Here is a 17,889-nt window from a genome sequence, read left to right as displayed (position 1 = left end):
TTAAATGTTCAAAACTTGCAACAATACAGTGCTTGTTCTTTATTTTAATGTTGTGGCTGAAGTTAATTGAACACACTGCAGTGTCTTGTACAGTTATTTGGCATTTTGACTGATTTCCAGAAAGATGTTTGTGTACTGAAGTTAACTGCCAAGTTGTGTCATCAGACAACTATCAAGATGTCTAGACGGATCAATAATTAATGAGTATTCTAAACCTTTAAAGCATCTAACTATTTAATGAGCAGTAATGTCTGAAGGACGAGCGTCGGGAAATAATGTGGATCATTTGATTTGAACATTAGTTTTCTTTCTTGTATCAAATTATGCAAATACTTGATGTCTCTTGCCTTATTTTTATTTGGACTCAGATTATCTGCACATAAAAATAACTGTTGTGACGTCACCAGATTTCAAATTTAAAATCACCTTATTGGTTTGTATGTTACAGAACAAGTGCTTTATTTTCATACCGTAATGTAACTGCAGTGATAACTTTAACATCTGTACAAATGCAAAACAAAACAAAAAAATGGAGACAATGTCATTACAGACACAAATGTACAAAGTTATGCAGGCAAGAATGGATTCATCAGTTCATTACATATAAACAATGTATTTAAGCGCTGAAATGAGCCTCGACATACAACGAAAGGCAACAAGTGCTATGCAAACATTATTTACACATGTACCACACATTGACTCCCTTCAAAAAGAAAGGTGGTTGCATTACATGTACAGGATTATAGAAATTAATGACATTATGTACAATATTTATAGTTTTAGATTTAAAATAATACAATTATAACATCATTAATGTGTAGGAATTGTTCTTCTCTCACACAAATCCACACAGACACACTCACACTGTCCTTCCATCTTTGTCTGCCATTACAGTAACAAATGTCTTTTTTTCTGAAAGCACAACCTGGATCCACTGTCAAACATTAAACTAGAGACTCTCATATCTAACTCTAAAATAGCAACATCCTCCGAATGATTCCAGTTGAAAGTATTTTGAGGTCATAACCACATTTTCACATGCAAGAGGTTAATTTGGAATGGTCTAATAGTCAAGATGTGGCTTTAAAAAAAACAACCAAAAATAAGGCAAGCTTTATTCCATAGGGTTGGTATAACAAAGCCCTTTTCAAGACAGACATCATCATCAACACACATACTATCCTGCACACGCAGACGCAAAGGTTAACATGTGACATAAACAGTCTGAAAGCCTCTACAAAACTTTGATATAACCTATTATGAGTAAAGAGCATTTTCAATTCACGTATAAGCTTTCTTCATCTTTGACAGAAGTTGAGCTGGATTTGTTTTTTTTTTCCCAGAATAAAAAGGGCACAAACTAAATGATGCTGGGTCCTCATCCTACAATACGAGCTTCTTCTATCGAAAGACATGTGATGCATGCCAGGCACAGTCTCTCCATATAGCCAAACACAGACACGTCTCTCGCTGGTGTGTGAAAAGGGAGGGGGGGGATCGCTGAGAATTACTCGGACCTTAATATGGCTATTCCACCCTCTGGCACAGCAGAGGACAAAAGTGCATAGACAGCTCTGCGATCGCTGCGATGTATTTCATCCATCCTACTGTAAAACACAGTGCATTGTGGTCATCATGCTAATGAATTTTGACATTCCTAGTCAGAAAGAGGAAAGAAAGAGGATTTCTGGTCAACAATGAAGGCTGAAGTTTCAAAGGCTGGAAGGGAGATGGAAGTACATCCATCACCCATCTGAAATACAGAGGAGGCCTGAGAAAGAGAGAAAGATAGATTGATCAAGAGGTCAAGAGGTCAAATGGAAAAAGGGGATTTTTCTCCTTGGTCAGCTGGTTTTGCCCTAACATGCAACAATGACAAAACCAATAACAGCTACTATCAATAGTATCCCGAATCTTTGAGAATCAACTGGATTTGATTGTTTGAAGTAATAGCGATGATGATGATTAAGGAGATCAAAAGAAGTGGCATTCTGTTGCTTAAAGTAAGCCAACAAAACATTTTAAGAAAACTTCAGGCACATTGTGACATTTTGGAAAGCACAGGCATAAACCGCTCCTCTTTAGAAATCCTAAAACACTATGCCAGTCGCGAAATTACAGTCAAAAAAGTCGGTTTTTCTCACTGTCTCACACATTTTTCTTTTTGTTCTTCTTTCTTTACGCACCCGCCGAACTTTGTTCTGCAGAGGAAAGAAGGCAAAACACATACTATACATATGCACATGCGCACTCAAAACTGTGCAGATGCACGCAATCAAATGTTATACTCATTTGGAATTTGAATCCAAAAACCATGGATCCAGACGCACAAACACACAAAAAGAGGCCTCAATAATTAAAGCTTCAGTTGGTCCTGGAGAGCGCAGGAGTTTGTTTCAACTCCTCAGCTGCCTCACTGGTATCACAGTGTACAGTTCTGTAGCTGTAACAGCATCGTATGTCCTCAGGATCAGATCGGCTTGGCCATGCTGATCATTTCATGGGCATACAGTAGATGATCAATACTGGGATGTATTGCTTTCATTTGATCAGATTTTCACCATCATGCTGTATTTCATAACACTATTTAAGAACACCACTGACAGGGATAACAGTCATACAGGAAAGAAAGGGATCATTACACCTGCTTGCATATTCTTGTCTTCAAGACATCATGGCGACAGTTTGACTTGGTTCCAGAAGACAACTTAAAGGCAGCAACATCCCGCTCAGAGTTTTCTATGACAAAATCCTTGTATGACACTCGACATACTGTCCACAGTGACACACAGAGAATGATTCGACTCATTATTCAGTCCATTGGGCATACAGAGATGTAAGAGTTGCTTATAGAGATGACAGTCTGAGGTTTATGTCTCTTTCCTCTGGTTCCATGACCACTGTGGTCCATTTTTGTACCACTACACAACAGAAAAAGTCACTCAAATGCAGCATGAGATTAGCAAAACTCCCTCTCTGCTAAAAGCACAAAAAAGCAGATAAAAAAAAAAAAAAAAAAAAACGTAAAACATTTATGCGTTAATAGGGTTGGTCTATAAAAATACATACTGTAGCTACTGTATAAAGAACAGCCTCGCAGGCCTTTGAGGTTTTTCTTGATGGAGTGGGGGGAGGGAGGGGGGGGCAGCATGTGCAGCTGGTTACCCTCGAAAAGCAGGGGAGTGAAGGGGTGGCTGGGGCTACAACTGGGGTTATAGTCTCTCTTGTCCCTAGTGGATGGGGTTAATGTCTGTGCGGTGGTTGGCTTGCCCGTGCACACTGCTGCCCCCTACAGTCGTGGTGGAGGTGGTGATGGTGTTGTGCTGAATGACCTGCTGCTGGGAGCATGCTGGCGCTGGACTGCCCGCCGGACTGCTCTCTGGACCTGCGGAGACAGAAGAGACATCACTGAGGATGGACAACATGTTTGACTTTGTATGTGTGTGTGTGTATGTGTAAGTGTAAATGCTACGACCTTCAAACTGGCTTCAAAATACAGTGTGATAGTTAAAATATCAAAATAAACACAGACCAAATGTCATTATTGTAAAAAGGTGGCTTTATTAGCAGAAAGAGATAAATTTCAAACAAACCAAACACTAAATTTACACCTGACGTCTCACCTGTCATCCCAAAATAAATGGATAACACAAAAATGGAAAAGTGAATCACTCAACTCCGTAAACACGCCTGATGAGCACTGGACACATTGAAGGTGACATCTGTACACAAGCTAGACCCATCGATGAAAGTCTCTCCCAGCCCAGTCTGGGAGTTGGCTCTCCTCTTTATAAAAGAACCATTCAGCCAGCAGGGATGTGAGCCTTATTTTCCTGTGCTAAAGCCGCACAGGGAGGTGCCTTATCCTAATTACATGGAAATGTCACTCGTATCCGTATCAAAGGGTGGGGCTCTGATGTCATGCGTGGCTGAGCCGTGCTGCAGTCCAATAATCAGCGCGATCCTGGGACATCCATGAGAGTTTGTGCCTGTGACATATTTCTCACATTGAGTCTCAGCAGCCTCTGAGTGCCGAGGTGCTGTTGGATGGAAAAATAGGTCTCATATGGGATTCAGACTACCAACTCCCAGCCCAGACCTGCTACCAGGGTGTGCAACACCCATATGTCAAAGGAAGAGTCCTGTAGCGAGCGTGGGAGCTGGATACCAGCACGTAGGAGCGAAGAGTCTTGGCAGGAACTGTGTGTCCGTCACACTTCAGTCAGTACAGTTTATATCTTTCCTCTGGCAAGACAATTAGCAAGCATTTCCACAGCAGTGCTATCTGCGCTGCAGGACTAAGGCACACGGATGATGGGGTGTGTTTGGTCAAACTTCCAAGTGTGTGTGTCTGTGTTTATGTTTGAGCTACTCACTGAGGTAACCTTGGGACTCTTTCTGCATAGTGGTGATGGGACAGTCCTTGTGTGTGAGGAGAAGCTGCTTGAGTTGGGTCACCTCGTTCTTTAGCATGGTCACTTCATTCTGAAATAAAAGAAAACACAGAAACACGCTTTTCATCAGTGTTGGACTTGCAAAATCATATAATATCAAGAAGCTCTAAATGAAGAACTGAAACAAAAAATCATGCTGACTGTTGTAGGTGGCAATGAGGATTGTGCATAGATTTCAAGCTTGGATGTTTATCACTGTTTTTCACACCTGAAGTTATTTTGTACCTGAAGCTGCATGTTGGTCTGAGTGAGCTCTTCAGCTTTCTTCTCTAATGACATCACCCATACTTTTCTCTTCTGCCTGCATCTCGTTGCTGCTGCTCTGTTCCGTTCCAGAAACTTCCGCCGACGTTCGTCCGGATCTTCGTCCACTACTCGCCTGCGTCGTCCTCCGCTCGGGGGTGGAGACTGCATTGTCTGCGTGGGCTGCATCTGCTGGGTTGCAGGTGACATCTGAAACACGGAGGAAAAGGTATCAGCATCACTGAGCTCTCTGATGAGACAGTGTCTGTCTGACACCCTCCAATCAGACATGTATCCATTCTGAAACACTTGGAAAACAGCCAGCCACCTGTCTGCCGTCACCACCTCACTGCCCTCAAAGCCTTCTGCCTCTAAACAAGCATCTATACATTACCACCTGCAGCCATTGCATGTCTGGCAACTTCCCCAAAAACAACATCTGGTCGTGCCACGTGCCTTGTGTGCCGGGCAGTGGGCGTCAGGAGTGACTGAGTGAGTGAGTGACTGGGCTGATTCACCAGCCTGCCCACCTTGTTAAAGAGGTGTCAGGAGGCAGTTTTCCACCGCCCACTTCCACTCAGACTAACACCATCAGACGCAGTCAAAAGGCCCGTTTCTAAAACTGTACGTGCACTGACAGATCTTGACATATACTTGGCAAGGCCAAATGTTTTCAGTCTTCAGATCATTACCATTTTTATGAGAACCACGGAAAATACAAGCTGCTTTAATGGCCGCTGTGCATACAGTGTGTGTTGTCTTAATGCCTTAATGGCACATTTGGAACATACAGTGACTTGCATTTCTTTCAAGTAAGATGTTGGACAGTTTTTCATCCAAAATGCTCAGCCTTAGATAATGCAAGGACAAAGTGTCTCACATCATGTTATTTTCAATGCTGTGAGCAATACTTTCACCCCTTTACATAATATTAAACCAAATATATTCACAGCTAAGATGTTCCAGGACTATTAGCCAAGGTTGTCCACTCAACATCAGCACCTGGAGCATGTTGTGGCCACATAATGGCAGTGAAGGAGGGCGTGGAGCAGTTTCCAAAAGACAGTCCTGGGCATCTTTTATAATGGCCACTTTATGGCCTCCTCACGACCTTTTCCCTCCATGGCAGGCCTCCGACACTGACCTGCAGCTGACCAACCTCAAAGGAAAAAATTACCTTTGAGACGGTTGCCAGGAAACTACTTGGCATTATGGCTGCGACGAGGGAAAATGTGTTTGTCCAGTAACTTACTGTGAATTTGAAGCATCATTTCAGCTTTACTTGTGCACCAAACCACTAATAGCTAATAGCTGAAGTCAAAACTAACTAAAGTGCTACTAAAGCACTTTATTTTAGTCATGGTACATACACAATGGCTTCTAGCTACCTATATGAGAGGTTTTAATGTGCAGTGTAGTTAATGTGTTATTGAACTTGTGGCTTTGCCTTCAAGCTGTCTAAAAGCTTCTACTCTCAGGGGAAAATGCATTGCTTACCTGTGAAGCAGAGTGCATTGGAGGGTGCGGTGAACTCTGGTGTGGGTGACCAGGATGGAGGTGGGGATTGTGGGAGTTGTGATGGGGATTGTGTCCCTGCGGGTGGTGGTGTCCACCCTGGCCGTGGCCCTGGTTGTGGTGATGATGGCCGTGGTGCTGGTACGCGTGGGGAGGGGCTTGCAGGTGCTGGTGCGGGTGTGAGTGCATGTGATGGTGGGCGCTTTGCTCCTGCCGCGATGACATCATCTCCATCATGTGGCCCATGGAGTTCATGTTTCCGTTGGCGATGGCACCCGGGTGATGTGAAAGTGCAGCCTTCAGCCTCTGGGTGGACAAAATGGTCACGAAATATGACGTTTAACATCATTCTCTGTTAATATATATTAACAAATTTGTGCATGTTCTCATCTGTCAGTGTGCTGATTATCAACAGTTACAGAGTGGCTACATATGCTGACTATGAGATGATGAATGGCTTCATAAATCCATATGTCAGGAGAACAAATCAAAGCCACTTAGGCTGTCCTCTGTCTCTCCTTCAGTCCTGTCATTCCCCCTCTTTACCTTCCATGATTGCCCATCCCACTAGTCCTTCCTCTTCATATTCTTAATAGCCTCTCTCTTTTCTGTGCATGTGTGTGTGTGTGTGTGTGTGTGTGTGTTTGGATGTCTGCCCACAGGATGAGCTCTCTGACAAGGTGTGAGCCTCAGACTGCTCCCTCACTGTTGACCCAGCATGAGGTTTGTTGCTTTAACCGTGTGGTCTACTTAGCTCTGACTGAGCCCGTGTCTCTGAGCGGCCTGGGACCGAGACCAGAGAGAGGCTCTCTCAAGATCGTAAAAAAATCATAATCCAAACATACAAGTGCCAAAATATGTATTCAGGCTGCATCTGGTGTACACAAACAAACATAGACATACTAAAAAAATATATATTTGCACCCTTTCATGACTTATTTACATGTTAACAGCTTTTAGGAATAACAGGTTGAGAGAGTGTTGAGTCTGTTAAACTTTGATTAATGCACTTTTTTTTTAGTAAAAAAGAGCATTGCTAATGTGCATGAACGCTTTCAGGAAATACTTAAATCCTGTCTATAATTCTTTAGGTTAGGTTACTTTGAGCAAAACATTTGCAACAAAACTGAAAGCGAAGGCATTCATCTCAAAGCTACTGTTGTGAATTCCACAAAGTTTTCTATTCTCTTTCCCAGTGTTCTTTTTCCTCGCTGCGCTCCCTTCCCCCTTCTTCCAGCTGCTGTCAGTAAGTCCACGCTGTGTCCAGGGCTCCATATCTTTTAACAACCTTCACATTCATGATTCCCATAGGGAATGGCATCCAGCTGGTCTGGATCACAATGCGTAGACATGACCAGAGCACAACATCAGCCCTCCAGTCCTCTCTCACACTGTCCATGAGTGGAAAGCTTTTTATCAGGAGGGTGGAGACACAGACCACTAAATCATTTCAGAAATGGGACTGTGAAAAAAGACCATGCTTTACTGGTTTGCGTTACAAATTATGTATATGTATGTCAAAGAATTTACTGCATATTCAAGAGTCTAGGTGTCTTTTCTACGGTTTCACTATACAGCGTGTGTCTGTGATACAGAGAGCTGCACATGAAACCGGCACAGTGAAATTATGACCTTGCTAAGCCTGTTTTGGCTGAGTAAAGTTTCTGTTTGTCATTCCAAGGGATGCCTGACATAGTGACAGAATACTACACTACTAGAGCTACATGATTTTGTTTTTTTCTGGTGTCCCTCATTAACAATGTTATTTTAAATTTACTCTTTTAATCTTTATCTCTGTCTGATCACAGTCAACCCCCTGGAAACCGCCTTGACCACTGCCTCGGCAGCACAACTCCCAGGGGCCACAGCCCTTCCTCTTTGTGGCCAGACAGGGGTTAAAATACCACTACAGTCTACACTAACACACAGCGGGCGGCCTCAGGCTTGCAGCTGTCCACAGCATCACAATCATAAGAGACTTACTGAGGGTAACAAGTGTACTATGCTGTAATATACTGTTACTATCTACAATATAAATTATCAGTATTTACAACATTTTTGTACTGGATGTCTATCTGGACATAGTATTAAAATGCAGAAATAACAAACAGCTAATTGACATGCAACTAAAACAGAAAATGGATTTAAATGAGCTTACAGATATCAATCATAGTCACCGGTGTTGACAGGGACATCTTCCATGATTCACAGCATGAATTCTGAGGCTGACAACCCTCACAAAACACCTTCCCTTCAGCTGAAGAAGAGAGGTGAGGCCCACCCTTCTTGTGAAAGAGAAAACCAATCAGAGTTTGACAATCTCCTGCCACTCAGTCACACAGCAGGCAATCACCTGAACGAACAGAAGCCAGAGGAATCTGCTGGCTGCCTGTCTACCTCTGTGTTTCTGTGGCCCTACTGACGCTGTCTGTGTGCGGTTAAGATGCTCATCTGGGGTTGCTGGAGCTGCCTGCCAACCAGGCGCCAAGGGAGAAGGACAGAGAGGGTAAAGGGAGGTGAAGTGGGGCAGTGAGAGAAAGAGGGACCAGGGGTGGGGGGAGATTAGATGGCTTCTAGTGTCTCCTCCCCACACACCATCAGCCCAAGACAGCGAGTGCTCATTTATCAGTGTCTCTGAGAGCCGTCCAGCTGGCAGTGCAGTGCTATCTGTTTATTAATTGAATTAGCCCGCATCCGAAGAGGCCCAAGAGTGTCAGAGTACAGAGGCAGGTCAAAGAGCTGCGGGGAAGCTCACTGGTGGTGGTTATGAACGGGACAGGGGCTTGAAAAGAAAAGTAAAAGGACCACGCACGATAAGATAAGAAGACCAACACAACGCACACAGTTACACCATTATTCTCACCCAACAAAATGTGATGCGACACAATATTGTATAATATTAATATCAAGCTAGATATGTGCTTTCCAACTAAGAAAGCATATCTCTAGCAAAACCTATCCCACATAACAAACAGATAAAAAAGATAAAGGAACATCCAGCGAGAAAAGAAACAGACAACCCAAATAAGTGGTAGGTAAATCAGCACACACAAATAGAATTTTAAGAATTATCTGCAGTAAAGACTTTTTTAAAAGAGAAAGCGCTTACCGTGATACAAGCTTATTCCCACAGCTATCTCTGCAAGCAAGTGCTTGCTACTGCTCCGTCTGGAGTTGAGACACAGCTCAGTTAAAGCCACCTCGGCCAAAACTTAAGTCTTTGTATCCAGAACCACAGTGACGCAACTAAGGGACGTTAGCAGAGCGATGATGAGCAGGCTGTGATTCTCAAACACCTTCATCAGGCTCCCTAATGCCTCTTTAACACATGGTTGTATTTCCCCAGACTGTGCTAAGCACAAGAACTTAACCACCACGTGCATTTTTATCTCTAATTACACACACATACATATACATTTCTCCTGCAGCAACATGGCTGCCGCAGAAAACAGTCATTAAATCAGTGCAGGTGTTAGCCTGTGGCGGTACAGGGCGCTTACAGATGGGATGGCACAGAGTCTGTCCTGCCACTGTCTGCCCTGCTGTTGTTGAAAAATGGGGAAAAAATAGCAAAGAAACAAGAAGATGAGTAGTCCATGACATAATAAAGACATGGTCAGATTCACCCTGGATAAATCTATAAACTAGCAGCCTGTATTTCTGTAATCACATGCATTTGACACTACATTTCATACATTCTGACAGTGTACTGAAAGCAGTAAGCCTATTGATTTTCCATTGTTAAAACACCATCCCTGATTCAGCCATCTTTTGCCCAGAGGGGAGCTATCTCCTCACAGACCTTTGCCCCCTGACCTCTCGACTTCCACTCCTTTTTTAAGGCCATTTATGTGGTTTCAGGGAGACCAGGTGATCACCCATTAATGATATTTATTAATGGCTGGTTCCTCTCTGCAACAGGGGGGCTTTGAGTGATGTCCCTGTGAGTGCTCTGGGCACATCCTGAGAACACACTCAGGTTTCTCCTCGCCAGATGACTTCATATCTATTAACCCTGGGAGGAGAAAGCAAGAGCACGGAGCAGGTACAAAGGGAAGAGACCACGCCTGCCTCAGGATGGGTAAATCAAACCCTGTGAGGTCAGGGTGAGCACTTTTATTCCCCTTAAAAGTGGAGCAGTGTACTATCAGGGGACCTGTGGCCCTCTGGCGCCTTAAAGCAGGTTAGAAAGATTTAACCAGTCTGTGGAGTCATAGTTTAAGTGCAAAAAGATCACAGTTTCAAATGGAGATCTTACACTTCACATTAAAGTCCAAAGTGAAGCATTAAAGCTTCCGTCTGTCTCTGTCAGCCCTTTGTTAACACTATACCAGCATGGCAGCAAGTTCAGGATCATGTGTATGTGAGCAGTATTTCTAATTGCATAATATATCATAGCTGTAACTTTCCTGGCAATATTTTTTGTGGGCCTCGGCCCTCTAACTCACACTCTAAACCCGACATGGGTTCACCATCTGCAGTTGAAAGCAGGAGTTTGGCTCTGCTGAGTGCTTTGCCAAGCACTCAGAGGATCTAATTCCATCCTCCTCATCTCCACCACTACCCACCAGTGCCTGCCTGCAAAACCCACTCTCTGTCCCCTAAAACTCCAAACCCCCATTAGTTCAATTTTATTAGATTTCCCTCTCGCCCAGAGAGGCAGTAACATCCACCCCCCTCCTCTCTCTCTCACACACACCTCTTCCCTGTTCCTCCACCCCCTCTCCCTCTGCTTGCCAAGAGCTGGGGACTGTTAAACTGATTTCCTCAGGGAACGGCAAGGCAGACAGTCTGATGGGAGCTGGGCTGTAATGTCGCCCCCTCTCTCCTCATTTGGGTTCTGGGCCAAGCTGATCAGAGCTGGGCCCGAACAGAGACTCCCTGTGGTTCCAGACGCAGACGGGGAGATGGACATAGACTGGCTGTTCTGCCAGGGCCAGGCGCTCTGGTGGTGCTCGGAGGAACCGGCGGTATGGGCGCAGCGAGACACACGCCCACTGAGAGAGCATGCTCCAAAGCATGCGCTCATACTCTTGGCAGCTTCTCCACCCTGTCAAGTTAATGGATGGGCCTCTGACTCCAGTCTGTATATCCCCACTGTTCCCTCTCTTGTAAAGCCCTGCTCCAGTGCAGCCTACATGGTTATCACTACACCCACTGCCACAATCCTGAATACAGAGAATGCCTAAGAATAACAAAGGCAGAGAGAGACAGACCAAAACAGAGTGCATAATAATAGACACTGACATATTGTATATCTTTTTGCGGCATTAAAAAACGACAATAGGCAACAGGCAAGTTATACATCATGATGTTAATAAAAGTAACTTGAAGTGCGACGACTTGAATCAAAAATAATTTAAAAGATTGTTAAAATAACATGTGTCTAATGCTCGTGTATTTCTTGGCTGACACTGGACTCTTAACTTTCATGCTTCTTACTGCAAATATGGAAATTGTAGCCTGTGTACTTATAATAAAAAAGCTCTTTTGTTTGGAGTCTTCATTAGGAGTATGTCATATCATACATACTTACATTTGTAGTAACAAAAATATTTAAGCCATGCTTATGTACATTTGGATTAAGCTAGCACATTGTGCTTCAACATGTCAAAATGACTGAGAAGCAATCCATTCTCCTTTAAAAGAGAAGGAGAAGTATAAAAAGAAGAAGTTATCAACTTTGATCACCATGCTGGGGGGAAAAAAGGAAGAAAAGAAAACAGAAGTGGGTCCTACTTGTAAGCATGAAATGGTTTGAGAGATCTGATAGTGACCTAACTGGTCAATATTGACTGAACTTTATCAGACTGAAAATCTCTGACCCAACGATCTTTATCCAATCACCCCTCCAGTGTGTGAGTGGTTATTTTGGAGTCTGGTGAGTATCTCATTCAATGCTCAGGCTCCAGGGGGGCTCATGGTCACTGGACCAACCCAGTCTGGCCCGTGTGGTGATGGCAGCTGGTTTACCCAAGCTTGGCTCTGCCGGAGCCCCGTCCCATTCACAGGCCCTGAACCATGACCAAATGGCCTTCACATACACCTCCCATCAGCACAGCTAAAACAACAAGCAGTCATCCAAAGACAAACAGATGCGACACTCTGTGCCACAACTGCCACCCTCGTACATAACCCCATCCACACAGTCACACACACAGGCTTATGCATACGTGCACACACACATGCAACTACTCAAATATAAATGTACCAGTATACACAGTGTGTCAAAGAACTGGCTAATCTAAAAATAGTGAACATGGCTTTCTATATTAACAACATGATTATTATCCGGTTACTTCAGAATTCTTACAGGTTAGTTATAACTTCTCAAACATAACTTCTGTTCATCCCAGTCTCAGAGTTACTTAAGCATGATCACAGGGTGTAAGCTGTTGTATTAAGTAGCAGCTAAATAATATAGAAAATAAATCTTATAAATTGCACCTTTTGTCAGGTTCACTCTCAACTCTGAAAAATGCAGCAATCTCACCAACTGTATATACTTCAATATCTATACAACGTCTCATATAAACCCATGGTTGAGCAGGTGCAGACCCCAGTTTTGTATGAACAGCAACTAAGCTGTAACAGGCAATTGTGGTTGAACACATTGTTCATCATTGCAACAAAAAAGCCTGTCAAACGAGTGGTGCATCATCTTGAAGACAACACAACATGTCTATTTACATTTGACTATTACTTTAAACAATATGTCTCTAGCTCAGACAAACCAAACACAGTGAGAGAGGAGGCAGTGAGAGAGGGGCCCCTCGCTGGTCTGTGTCCAACACTGATAAACTGGCAGACACACATTGATCCAGCAGCTCCTCAGTCCTGCGCTCCACTCTGCTGAAATCCACTCACCTCTATGGCAAAGGGGAGAATCATATGTTGGCCATCTGAAAAACTTTCTTTGCAGTCCAAGTCACAGACATTGACCACTCTCTCTCAGTAACACCGTATTACAGTATATCTTGCCATGTGTCTTGTGTCCTGTGTCCCTATTTGACTGTTATTTATCACACTTCCACATCCACATGTTTACTTAACTAACCACACATATGTACATAACAGATCTGTATCAAAAACTATGTGCAAATTCTAACTTCATGGTTTGTTTAAGGCCACTTAGTCCACAAATGTGATTGACTCTGAGGACAATGATTACCAGTAAGGGTGCCAATGCGATGCCAATGAAAGTGAGCTATTTGCACACACAACCATAAGCACACACACACACACACCAACATATAGAGTACACATACACATTATCTAGAGCTCAGTGAAGCAGCCTACAGATTCAGCTGTGCTCTTAGCTCACCGTCCTTCTCCGATGACATCATACCCTGACAATGCCACCATTCATACAGATGTTGCTTACAAAACCTGGAGTTAGACTCCTATTGTGTGTGTTGCTGCTCCTCCTCACAACAAGAGGTTTAGCCAGAGGTGCTCCCCTACTATGATGGTAGAAAATGAATGGAACACGTAATAGGGTTGCCGTGTACTCTAATGGTTAAACTGCTTACAAATGACTTCATACTGAGCTAACTGTTCAATCAATCATCTCGTAGCAGAGTTGAAAAGTGACACATCTGTGGCTGCTTCACAAGTTCTCTTTTCTTGGCATTTCTGAACAGAATATGTATGTAAGTTTTTCACTATTAACTATTTAGGGTAAAACTTAGCAATCTTTAAACCTATTAACCCAAATGCCTGCGGCAATTCTGTGACTATACTGTAACATTAGAACTGTAAGGGTTGTGTAAATGAAATGTAAAAAAAATACATTAGTGTGCTAGAAACATTTTGATTATTGGCCCTCCTGTGTACTATGAAATGTTTCTTTAAGAGACGCACCGCTTTTTTTTCCCTCCTCAAGTAAAAAGGAGTACATTTAGAACATGCCAGGAATTATGTCATCCACCCATCTAGTGCCAGCTCCACAGCCAAGAGAGCTGCAATGAAGGAACATATAGTATTGTTTACCTCATAAAAAACTCAGCACCTAGACCAATGCTTAGTGACAAATTTATTGTCCTTAGTTACAATGTAAACAATAGATAATGGGGAGATAATAAATAACACATTTTCATGCACCAGCACAAAACCATTTCAAGACCCCGCTGTCTGAAATTAGCAGGCAAGCGGGATGTGGAAAGCATGGAGCTCATTTAAAAGGAACACAAAAACAATGCCGAAGTCCACCGCTTTGAAAAGGGTCCCAGTGACATGAGCTGAGTCATGTCCCATAGTTGGCACTCACAGATGTTATTTAGAGCCAGCTTGATAAGAGCTTGTAACAGAAGAGAAATGATAGTGCATATCTTTCATCATACAAACAAATATATCAAACCATCTCAGCAGGAGAGTTTATTGAGAAGAATACGGCGTATGTACACACACGTGAGTGTGTTTATACAATATGTGCATCTCCAAATATGCATACTTACTTGTCACATGTTTGGAAGTACCTGACTCTCTCTATGAGTATGTGTGTGTCTGTTTAACTATGTGACACCGTGCAAAGAGAATGACACAGAGTTGGAGCAGACGGGGTGTGTGTGTGAGTGTGAGTGTGAGTGTGTGAGTGTGTGAGTGTGTGGGTGTGTGGGTGTGTGTGTGTGTGTGTGTGCGCGCGCGACTGTTCGCGAGGCCCTGTGGAGAACTGGCTCTGAGCAGTGACGTAATGCTTTGGCCGGCACGCTGTGGAACTTGGCCTCCTCTCTGCAGCGTTTCCTCCACGCTGCGAGGGTCAACTATCCCACAACCTCCAGCGCACAACACGCACCATTCTATTCCCCAGACCACAACAGAACAGAACACAACCACACCCGGCACCATGAGCACCCAGTGCTTCACAAGAAAAAAACAAAACAAAACTAATAAAACACTCCAATCTCAGCAACACTCCCAGACAACCAACTAAAAGCAGTAAGGGAAAAAATACAAGTCAGTTATTACACCACTGGGCTTTGCTGTACCACTTAAACGATGGCACTTAAGTAGAAATCAGGAGATAAAAGAGAACAAAGATGGGCACTGATGCAGAGATACAGTCTTCGGCCCACAGAGCACAAACAGAGAGCTTAGAGCGAGATATGAGTCCCCAAGGGGCCACAGCAGTCCTTTGGCTCATTAACTATTTACACCAGAGACAGGCCTCCATGCTGCTCTGGCCCACCACAAAATCAATTAGCCTTCATTAGCCCAGGCTCTGGACCCACAGTATACTCTCTCTGGCAGGGGAGGGTTAATCCTGCTACTATGGCCTCTAGTTACTACAAAATATCAAACAATCGCAAGCGCAAACATGTAGACATGCACACATGTAGAGAGACACAGGAAACTAGGATGAGCTAAAGCCCTTTCAAGTCACTCACAAACAATGCTCTCGTCCGCTGTTTGGTGTCTGAGAATATCAATACCGTATCTCACTTTTCAACTCCCCGCTCACTCTGTCTGTCTATCTATTTCCTTTATGTCTATCAAAGTCCCACTCAATTCCCTTCTCTGCTCTCACAATGTAAACGTTGAGCAGAAAGAGTGCATCCAGGTCCGTGCCTCGGGGGTGTGGGGTTACAGTGCGGAGATTTCCCATTGGCGGAAAGTCAACATGGTTGGGGTAATGAGATTAGAGCCGGATTGAGAACGTCGCAGGGGACACATGGGCCTGATCATGGCTCAGTTATCCGATAGCGAGGCCGTATTTATCGACCCGGCCCGGGCGCGGATATTACAGACATTAGAGACCACGTCTATGCTTATGAAACCCACGCTGGAGATCGCACCCTGATAACACAATTAGTCTCTCACTTTCTGTCCACAATCGTGAAATTCCATCAGTCGCGTTCAGACATCAGGGAGCAGAATCTCAATTGATCCACATTTGGTTGCCGTGCCTCGTGTCTGAATGGCCAACTAACCAGAAAGTTGCATGGTCGAGGGGCCTGTAGCCATTTAATGACTGCATATGTTTATGGGAGGCCTAACAGAGCATTTACAATTCAATTACATAGATAGGAGAAGAAAAAAAAAGGGTAAGATGTGTCTGGACAACAGCCAGAGGAGAGATAAGCCTAATACACTAATATTGTGTTACCCCAGCGTGTTACCATAGGAACAGTTGAAGAGATTCAAAAGACTACAAAGACGATCAATCTTGAGAGAGCAGGAGGAAGAGAGAGAATTAAATGCCCTGGGAATGCTCCCGCTCTCCTCTATCAGAGCAATAACTCTTCTAATGACCTCTGCTGCCTCCTCTCTCTCTCTCTCTCTCTCTCTCTCTCGCTCCCTCCACAAGATGTTTCTCTCCAGCAAACTCAGCTATCAGTGAACCTTTCCAAACACGAAGAGCAGCAAATGCTTTTCATTATGGTTTGTGATTTTTTTGATTTCCAAGTCATGACACAGTTTGCTCTTATTTCTGCGGAGCATTTTTTTCCATTTTCAGAGTTATTTATTTTGAAAACAATGGTTGGATGATGGTCATGTTGCTACAGTATTAATCAATTCATATCACCAAGCGTGTAACTGTTTGTGCATTTGTCATTAATCAGAGGAATGCTGTCGGTCGTTGGCATTAGTATTACAGCAGTACAAGTATGCAAAGTCGGAGTGAGTGGAAGGTCTCTTTCTCTTCAGTTTTTTTGTTTTTTCAATAATCCTCTACACTTCCTTAACTCTCAAAATCCGTCTCCATTCTGTCTCTCTCCACTTTCAGCTTCGGCTCATTCCCACTGCTCTAACTGCCTGCTTTGTGAAGGATGAGGTCATTTGATTTTTTCCCTGCTGTGTTAAACTAGTGCTAACAAGTTGTAGGACCTACAGAACATGTTCTGTACATTAAGATATACATCAGGCAGTCGGTGGGCAGCCGAGCCACAACCACATAAAGGGCCCTTTATTCTAGCCAGAGTCTCCAGTGCTGCACTGGCAGGTTCAGACACAGCTTTGATTACACACCAAATGATGAAATCCACACAGACCTAAGAGTATAGCTTTGCTGGCACAGTCCAGTGGAAAAGAGAGTTGCAACACTTTGAGCTGGTGTGTGCGTGCACACTTGTGTATGCATGTGCATAAATGTGTATGCATCCATGTGAATACATGCATATATATACTCACCAGTTTGGCCTCTGAGTGCATGGAGGGAATGTGAGTGGAAGAACAGGAGCTGCTGTGGGCGGGACCTTGCATACCCATCATATTGGAGCCCATGGACATCTGTCTCTCCATCTGAAGATTACAACACAATGGGAACAGTGATATTCATATGTATAGACATACTATTCCTATACCACAGAGCTTTTTCATACAAGATGAGTCAATACACACTGACTCTTTAGACATATGTTATTTACGGGGATTTTCATGTCTTGATGTGAAACTATCACTGCTTTTACAAAAAAACAGATTTAGCACAAAAGCGTGAGACTCATCCTCCTGCACAGTGAGCTATGGGAGATGAGATGAGAGAGCATGAGAGCCTGATTTCACATGACAGGCTGCCCTGTGCACAGCTCTGTGTGATGATAACTGGAGCTGACCCAAAACAGGAAGCCAGCACGGGGGGGACTTAACACAGGAAGCCAGTGCAACAGGGGTATGTGAGTTTTTGATGATAGTGTGATGAGTGTCAGTCAGACTAAAACACCAAACCCCGGCCGCTCTT

General features: G+C 43.7%; 1 protein-coding gene across 4 annotated transcripts in view; it reads right to left on the bottom strand.

Moving 5' to 3' along the window:
* Positions 1 to 324: 324 nt before the first annotated feature.
* The window catches only part of creb5b (cAMP responsive element binding protein 5b), a 45,225-nt gene continuing 27,660 nt past the window's right edge, over positions 325 to 17,889 (bottom strand). For all 4 annotated transcript variants that reach the window (XM_067601743.1, XM_067601744.1, XM_067601745.1 and 1 more), the window contains 5 exons: positions 17,343 to 17,453; positions 6,195 to 6,518; positions 4,680 to 4,907; positions 4,377 to 4,485; positions 325 to 3,385 (listed from right to left, as the gene is read on the bottom strand). In XM_067601743.1, coding sequence (XP_067457844.1) covers positions 3,231 to 3,385; positions 4,377 to 4,485; positions 4,680 to 4,907; positions 6,195 to 6,518; positions 17,343 to 17,453 — 927 coding nt within the window. In that variant the 3' untranslated portion in view covers positions 325 to 3,230. The remainder of the gene's footprint in view (positions 3,386 to 4,376; positions 4,486 to 4,679; positions 4,908 to 6,194; positions 6,519 to 17,342; positions 17,454 to 17,889) is intronic.

This window comes from Thunnus thynnus, chromosome 10 (genome assembly GCF_963924715.1).
Source record: "Thunnus thynnus chromosome 10, fThuThy2.1, whole genome shotgun sequence".
NCBI lineage: Eukaryota > Metazoa > Chordata > Actinopteri > Scombriformes > Scombridae > Thunnus > Thunnus thynnus.
Note: the sequence above shows the minus strand (reverse complement) of the source record. Positions and strands in the feature narration are given on the sequence as shown.